The sequence below is a fragment of the Helianthus annuus genome, chromosome 17, assembly GCF_002127325.2.
Source record: "Helianthus annuus cultivar XRQ/B chromosome 17, HanXRQr2.0-SUNRISE, whole genome shotgun sequence".
NCBI lineage: Eukaryota > Viridiplantae > Streptophyta > Magnoliopsida > Asterales > Asteraceae > Helianthus > Helianthus annuus.
Genome location: NC_035449.2, coordinates 33510136 through 33518606, shown reverse-complemented (window position 1 = coordinate 33518606; position 8471 = coordinate 33510136). Strand labels below are relative to the sequence as shown.

The window sequence follows — 8471 nt, the reverse complement described above, 5'->3', positions numbered from 1 at the left end:
AATTCATTTGTATTAGTTAACTAATTATACAACTTACACATAGGATGTAACTAATATGCAGGACCCGCTAATCAAACATGGCTATTTAGCACCCCTAATAAAGATACATGTAATTTACACAACAAAAAATAAAAAAAAACAAAAATCTTGATAAAACTAACATATTCATATTCATGTTGAAAAATTTTTGTGAAAGAATTAAGATCTTTTAAAGTATGTTTTAAAAAAAGCTGAAGAAGAATGTTAATAAAAGAATTAAAAAACCATTTAAAAAACTTTTATAGAATCTCACGACCATTTTTTAAGTTTACCATAATCTTTTCCTTCAACTCTTGTAAAATAATATATTTAAAAAGAAAATTCTTTTTATCCAATAACATTAGGAGTGAGAAAATGTAACTTTTCAAAAAATACCCATTTTAGTAAATATTTTTTAAAGTACCCATTTTGGTAAATAAGTTTTCCAAGAACACCTATTTGGGAAAAAACTCTAGGAAAACCAATCTGATCGAGAAGTACATGGTAATGAGCGGGTCGGGTGGTTCCCTAAATAAAAAACAACATATAATCCCGTTATCATACGTTTTTAGCAAGTATAAAATTTGTGGTTTGATATATAACACTAACAATGGGTCCACTCTAAGCGCATAAGTAGAAGCCATTGTATTTAAGGAAGGGTGCTAAATTTAGTTTTTGTTTGTTTAGTTATCCCAACATCACAACTTTTTAAATAAAAAAATATTAAACCTGGTGGAATAGTTGGTTTGGAAAAACTTGGTGTGATGTGTTTTCAGAGCCATAATCACCATAAACTTGGAAGATTACATTTCCATCGATCATTGACTATCAAAAGTCAATTCCTTTCAGTGTTTTCATGACTTATCTACCTTCGATTTTGTAAATGAAATTTTGTATACAAGCAATAATTTCCCTTTAAAATCTTTTTAGTGACTACAAACACTCTTGTTGTCCGATATTACATTCACATGACATCCTTAACTCTCGGCTGTCTGCACAACCTTTATAAAATGACATACGTAAACATGAACCAAACATCTCTTTTGTAACACATTCTTCACATTAGTCTCTTCAGTTTGATTTGGTGGTACCATGATTGATGACAGTTCCATATCTGAAGTTTTATTCATACAGGTCTCGGTAAATGTTTGAGCCAACGCAAAGAAAGCTTGGGCTGCTTCTTCTTCATCTTTTGTTATTAAAGACAGTTTAGAGTCTTTGTGTTCATCCTGCAAAATATAAAATGTGAGTTTAATGTGTCTTTTAGTAGGTAAATTTTCGCGGGCTTTTGAGTTTTAGATTACTAACCATTGTGATTTTGTGCTTGTTTGTGCAATCCTTAAATCGCCACTCGAATCCATCCATCTCTTTTCTTGTATACGATGATGCGGGTGCACAGGTTTTTCGAGACTCATGTGGTCGTTTTTCCAATGCTGTAAAGTGTAAATGCAATCACAAATCCATTAGTAACATATATAGCTCATAAAAGTTACATAAACATTACAAGTTTTAAAACATTAAACTGCATGAAGGAAATGAGTTGTTCAAAAGTTAATACATTTAGCCATTTAGGACAATCGAATATAGCATCTAGATATGAACATGTGGTCCTGGTCCCAGTTCAGTTGATCAAGAAGTTTGGTTCATGTCTTAAAAGGCCCAAATCTAGTTATTAACCGTCCAAGATGAAAGACACTAAGATTGATTTGGGCCTTAACCGGCCCATAACTTGTAATGCTTTCCAGAATATATATCATGACATATAAGTTATATATGATAGAAGCCACAACTATTTGTATAATTTTTTTAATTATTCATAATACAAGCTATATGTTTTGATAAAAATCATACAAAAAAAAAAGCTTTTATATCCTTTTAAATTGACAATTTTCAGAGTAATGAGATTTATACAATGATCCACATTCATGTTTCTAATCTTGTCTTATTAATTAGTATGTTACATACTTTGACTATCAGTTAAGCTTTTATTATGCTACTTTCAACTTGAAATTGCATATTTTATTACAAATAACATACATGTTAGCTAAGTTAATATTCTTTTACAGTTGATGATAACAAAATCATGTCATTTGCGTTACCAAATAAGTCAAAAGTAGAAAACTTTTCATGTGTTAAAGATCAAGTATTTATAAAATATGGCGATAATGCAGATACCTGATCGTAGCTTTCGCGGGGTAGATGCATTCATAATTGTATGAGAAAGATTAGAGAACTGCAAAAGATATAAAATAAAAGATTATAGTTTAGTTATTGATGTCAACAACCTCTTTTTACCTGAATCAAATTGTTACTTTTCTTTTTTGTAACGTTGTACATTTTGACCCAAACCCATTAGGATTATAAATGGTTTTGACCCAACCTGCACTACCCCTTTTGACCCATTACTGACCCAACCTACCCAACCAATTTTAGAGATCATTATATCACCTTTTTGGGGAGCTGAGCTCTCTTGCTTGCAGAACCGGTGAGCATTGAATGGGAGAGTTCATCTGTTTCACCAAGTACACCCACTGAACTTAATCTTCTCAACCTCTCCTTTTTAATAAGAAAGCATCGATATTACCACCTAATTTCAAGACAAAAGAAACATTATTAAAATAAAAACCAAAAACGCAAGAATAAGCTTGTGGTTGAGTCATCGATGCTTGGCCGGCTGGGACCAGAGCTGTTTGGGGTCTGGGACAATGGCTAATGGCTGACCGCGGGTTTCATTCTTTTGCGTCTCATGTGTTGAAGACTGCCCATCATTCTGCTGCAAATTATGGCTGAATCAAATTGTTACTTTTCTTTTCTGTAACGCGGTACATTTTGACCCGATTAAATAATAAAGCTAATACTATTCAAGCACTCGTAACAAACTGGGCGCCTAAAACAAGAAATCCGAGTCTGATAATTCAAGTACTTTGTGAATACCAATCGGGTTCACACCGGGTCGGAATGAATTCCCTTCGATATATCTGAGATCATCAATTGCTTCCTCCAATATCAAAACTTATAATTAGCAATTAACAAAACCTCAAACAAAAGCAAAACCACTTAACAAATGTCTGAAGTCTACGGATAAATAAATAAAGATTAGGAACTGTATGAACCATAACATTGCAGAAATTTGTTATTTACCTATCATATTTCTCCAAAGGTGGTTCAAGGGCCATATTGTACGTGAAGAACAGAGTAGTAGAAACATCGGACCTGTGAATCACAAATCAAAGCTTCCAAATCAAAATATACAGACGAATTGATGGATATAAACGTCTTGAATACATACCTAACCACATATTTAATTCGTTAATATTCCTCGTTGGTGTTGAAGCCAATGACCATAATCAACTCTTTCAGACCGAGACATCACTTTGTTCCCTAAATTATTATATTCAGGCAGTCACCCAAATATGCCCTGTAAATAATTAGCAACCGCATACATTACAAATAGAGGAAGACAACACAACATTTACAAACGATCAATGAGTCATTTTTACCTCAACAATGGAGGAACTCGCTATAGAAAGAAAAATGTTTTGCCTCACCAAGTCTTTATCACTTGGCAAAATCTTGGATTGTTCATCTACAATAGCACACAACATTGCAGAGTAAGTCAAACATTTAAGTCTTAGTTTTAAATATCTAAAATAGTAACTGAGCTACATATATTAAAATTAGTTATTCTTCAAAACATATGCACCTGGATCAAGAGGTGACCAATTTTATGCAATGAAGTAATACTTGCAGCCTACCTAACAGCAATATCACAATTTTCAACCGGACACCTTCAATTCATCAACCAAAAACATAAATTCACAAAAATTCATAACAAAAATCGTTAACAAAATCAAACTGCCTGTGTGTGAGCGTGTGTGTGAGAGAGAAAGAGATAGCTATACATACATATATATTCAGAAATCAAGTAACCATTTCACCTCAAAGTAACGAATTAATCAAAAACCATACTGCAAAGTAAAATATATATACACAGAAATCAAGTAATTCATTCACTTTAAAGTAATGAACTAATAGAAAATCATACAGCAAAGGAAAATTAAGAGAGGAAGAAGTGAAGAACACGAACCTGTAATAAGATTTCAAACATCATATGACTTTGAATCAAGAAAACCAATATCGTAACAATCAAAGAATCTCAAAAGAAACCTGGATGAGATGATTTTTGGGATTAAAGATCTGAAGACTTTCCTAGGGTTTTGTGATGGTGAAACCCTAGCCGCCGCCCTGTGCCTTGAACCACAACCATCACAAGACCACCGTTGGACAAAACCCTAAATGAACCCATGTCGCCGTCATAGTTCCTCTTCAGGCCACCACCACCGCCACCAACTTCCTCTATCGAAGCACCGCCACCGGATGGGGTGTTGTGACTTCCGAGAACCTCTACCGTCTTCCACCAACAATCAAATATAACAAAACGGGTTGATAACACATTGAATCGATTGAACTTCATAGCCTTGAAGATGAAGAAGAAAGGGAAATCAGGAAGCGTGAAGGAAAAGAGTGATGGATTTAGGGTTCTGTACGTGTGAAATGTGCCGAATGAGTGATTTAGGTTATTTAGATAGTTTATATACCCCGGGTCAAAACACCGGGTATGGATCAAACACACGCGGGATCCGTAGAAAAATAACTCTTTTCCCTCATTTTCCCGCCAAAAACCTAAAATGGTTGCACCACAACATGACATGTGTCCCACACTTTATTCATATATTATATATATAGATTATTTCATTAAACTTTTACACGACACTGAATAATTGTTAATAGAATTCTTAAATTAAATAAAGATAAAACAATATTAAAACGATTTCGTCAAATTGACCCAACAAACATGAAAATAGTGTGTAAAAAATTTTAAACGATTTCGAATAATCTATTATATATAAACAATAAAAACTCACAATTCATAATGTTCAGTTACTAAAATAATCAAATACGACAATACTGAAAATAAAATGAGAATGTTATGAAAACACGAAATTGGTAAAATAATTGTTTTGAACTATCAAAATTCTTCTTCATACCCTTCGCTAGTTGACCATCCATCTGAAAACACTCATATTACTCCATGGAGCAAAACAACTCCAAAAGGGGTTATCAAAGTGGCTGGGAAAGTCAAATGAACAACAAAACTATAATGTAGATGTGAGGACACATAATAGAATCTTACAACAAACAAACATTCAAAGTAGTTTACATTAAAGTTAAAGCGGTTAATAACCAGAACTGAAACATAGGACAAAGATTAATATTATATCCTTGACCTTCTCTCTTCGTGTGGTGTGTGATTTAGACGAACAGAAAGAATCCCGATCTCTCACATCATATCCTTCTCTCCCTGTAATGTCCAGCGACCAAATCACAATACACCCAAAAGATCGCCAAATAAGTAAATAATAATTATTACTTTAATATATATCGTATTGCTTCAAAAACTGAGTCCAACGAATATAAGTTTATATTGAAATAGGTTATTTTAGAAAAAATTAAGTATTAGATACCGAAAATCGTCAAAAAGTAGGTACTGATACAGAAAATGTTCAGTATGGGACCGGTATTTGAAGATAAAAACAGTATTTTACCGGTACCGAAATGAAAGTAGCGGTACCAAAAACGTCAAAAGTGGGTACCGAACTGATACCAAATATATTTCGGTCCGGAAATTCGGTACCGGTACCAAGTACCAAATGCTCATCCCTACCTACAGTGCAGCCATTAGGTGCAATAAATAAAATAAATAACTAACATCAATTACATTTTGCTAAAAGAAAAAAAAATGAAATCCAACATGAGGGTACTTTCAACGCATTGACCCAATTCCTTTCTAGCCATCTTTTAGTAGAACATGATCATGAAGTTATAAGTTATAAAATTGTGTGCTTACCTGACTCATTAACCTCCCTAATTAGAGATGTTACATGATCATTTTTTATAAATAATCAATTTTGGTAAGTGTTTCACCTTAACGGGTCAAAATAGTTAAAGCCAGAAGATTTAATGATAAAACAAACTGGTTGAAATTTGAAGTGTATATCAATGCATAAAACCGCATCAATCGTTTGCTTATTTAGGAAGTAGATTACTCATTACTACTGTAATAGCATAGTTTTTGTAATCATATTTAGCAAACGAATCAGTTATGAAATAAAAAAAACATATAATAAGAATCATACACTGTTACCGAGATCAAAAGCAGTCTTCTTGATAACATCAGTTGTTAAATGTGCATATCCGGTTTGCAGTGCCTTGAAAATGTCGAAATAAACGCATCGTTTACATGTGAAGTGCAAAGAGCGTGAATAAGGCTTTTACTTTGCGATGAATTCTGGAAACTGTCGAAATAAACCATATAATCATCACTTTATTACTTATGAAAAACCATATATATATATATACATCATTAGCTCCTTAAACATCCAGCTTGAAAGAACGATAATTATAATTATAATTATATATAAACATATAGCTACTAAATCATTATTATGGGAATCCAATATGTGTCGCAATTACTCTTAGCACCGTTTTAAAAACATAAAACATCGTGTATCCTACATTCTAGAGTTCATAAACCTCACTGTTTTAAGATTCTTAGATCTTAATGTGAGATCCATATATCTCAATATAAAACCTCACCCTTAATTTAATCTTTCATTTCATGTGAAGTTCATTACTTTACAGCGAAGTTCTGAAACCGATTCTTCTTGTTGGATTCAAAATTACATGTTTACCCTACAATAAACTCAAAATATGCATCTTCTTTTAAGCTAAAACTCTTCATTTGCTACCAAACTCTGCACCAAAAACCCTCAATTTAGAACATCAACACATATGAAAATAGAATTTGAGATTGTTAATTCAACGATAAAATAAACGTATAACATAGATCTAATATCACAAAAATCGAATGATATAACTGTTATATAGAACAAATAATAAACGTATAACAGAGATCTAATATCACAAAACCCATTGAAGAAATAACTTTCAAAATTGACTCAAAATTAGATAAACTCATTCATCAAATTAATACCAGATAATCCGTTTCAGAAGCTATACCAGATAAAATTTACACACATAGATCAAAAGCACCTACTTATTACTCGTTTACACATAAAAACATACCTAGGGTTCTGCTTCAGCGGATGTGTTAGAGACAGTAGCGGCAACGTTAATTCTAACCCTAGTTCTTGTCAAACGCACCAACGTTACGAGGATTATTGTAGTGGTCCACAACCCTCTGGTGATAAAACCGGTTCGCCGCCGGTGCAGACCACCGTGTCGGGGCTAATCCTGACCCTGTTATTCTCTTAGCAGCGTGTCTCAACATTTTTTGGGATTGATTGTTGTTCTCGATGAGAAATTAGGGTTTGAAATTGGATGGTTGGAGGCGGACAGCAAATGAAGATTGGAAATATTAATTTTTTTATAACATATATATACGGATCCGAATTAGCGGATTTGGATACAAAACGGGGCTTCATTATATGTGAAAAGAATACCCATTCAGTTTCCCGCCAAAAACACATCTAGGAAGCCCTAATATTGTGCCAAGTGTCCCAAATTTTTTTTGTTTATTATATATAATAGATAAGGCAATTTGTAGTAATTTTTTTTCCTTTTCTGGTTGAGTTTTTTAAGGCGTACTAAACTTTAGGATTTTTTAGTTTTGCAACAAAACTTTGGTTTTTTTAATATTGCCACAAAAATTAAGTAAGTTTACTTTTTTTTATTAAAGTTTAGTGTATTGGTATTGTCGGAACCCGTATCAATATTCGCTTTTATGGTTAGGATATTTAGGGTGTTGGTATTATCGAAAACGAAATCGATATTCACTTTTATGGTTTCTGATGAGTCAAGCCTATAACGATCAAAATCATGCTACGTAGCATGGGGGAACGACCAAACTTCCTCCGCATAGCGCGGGGGAATAAACCTAGTGTACTTTACAAAACCAAGAGGTTTTCTAAAATTTTAGTTTTGACCACAGGAGTTGGGTGAGAAAGAATATACCAGTCGGATGCTTGATTGCTGCAACAGGGATGCATTATGATCAACTAGTAGATTGAAATTACTAGTCTCTTCAACAGGGGTGCATTATGATTAACTGTTTGGGAGCTAATATTGACGAAAGTATGAGTGAGAGTACTTGTGAGTGAATGAATTGTATTATCTCCTCTGGAGTATTTATATCAAATGATTTCCGTTTTTGTTGTCACTATCATGTGGTTATGGGCCCAGATAAAGGCATAACCATTTTAACAGTGACGTCTTCCTCCCTTTTTGAGGAGGTGAACATTCAGTTTGTCATGTTGTATGTCACACCCAACCAATAGCGGAATCATCGGAGTGGGACGAAAACGAGATTGCAAGAGACTTCATAACACTATTGGTGACAATATTTAAATCAAAACCATTTTTTTCATTTCATA

The 8471-nt window shown here is 33.3% G+C and overlaps 1 protein-coding gene and 1 long non-coding RNA gene across 5 annotated transcripts; both read right to left on the bottom strand.

Annotated features, from left to right (window-relative positions):
• Positions 1-894: 894 nt before the first annotated feature.
• LOC110922495 lies at positions 895-3430 on the bottom strand. 3 transcript variants are annotated; one of them, XM_022166788.2, is made up of 7 exons: positions 3308-3430; positions 3160-3231; positions 2740-2791; positions 2467-2605; positions 2194-2251; positions 1327-1451; positions 895-1247 (listed from the first exon to the last, which is right to left on the bottom strand). In XM_022166788.2, the coding sequence occupies exons 4-7, from the start codon at positions 2509-2511 to the stop codon at positions 996-998; spliced, it is 480 nt and encodes a 159-aa protein (XP_022022480.1). In that variant the 5' UTR covers positions 2512-2605; positions 2740-2791; positions 3160-3231; positions 3308-3430; the 3' UTR covers positions 895-995. The 3 variants fall into 3 exon arrangements, 2 of the variants coding, with proteins under 2 accessions (XP_022022480.1, XP_022022479.1); XM_022166787.2 differs by lacking the exon at positions 2740-2791; XR_004886567.1 differs by lacking the exons at positions 2194-2251; positions 2740-2791.
• A 25-nt stretch (positions 3431-3455) lies between these two features.
• Positions 3456-4570, bottom strand: LOC110922477. Of its 2 annotated transcripts, XR_004886568.1 has the most exons (4): positions 4106-4570; positions 3925-3986; positions 3722-3806; positions 3456-3604 (listed from the first exon to the last, which is right to left on the bottom strand). It is a non-coding gene; the product is annotated as an uncharacterized LOC110922477 (long non-coding RNA). The 2 variants fall into 2 exon arrangements; XR_002583185.2 differs by lacking the exon at positions 3925-3986 and having other exon boundaries at positions 3528-3604.
• Between the last annotated feature and the right edge of the window lie 3901 nt (positions 4571-8471).

Coding starts and splice junctions, on each gene's coding strand:
- LOC110922495 (XM_022166788.2), bottom strand. CDS start 2,511: ATGCTCACCGGTTCTGCAAGCAAGAGAGCTCAGCTCCCCAAAAAG. Junction 2,252..2,466: donor GAGCTCAGCTCCCCAAAAAG/GTGATATAATGA, acceptor TATCTTTTGCAG/TTCTCTAATCTTTCTCATAC. Junction 1,248..1,326: donor ACAAGCACAAAATCACAATG/GTTAGTAATCTA, acceptor TATATTTTGCAG/GATGAACACAAAGACTCTAA.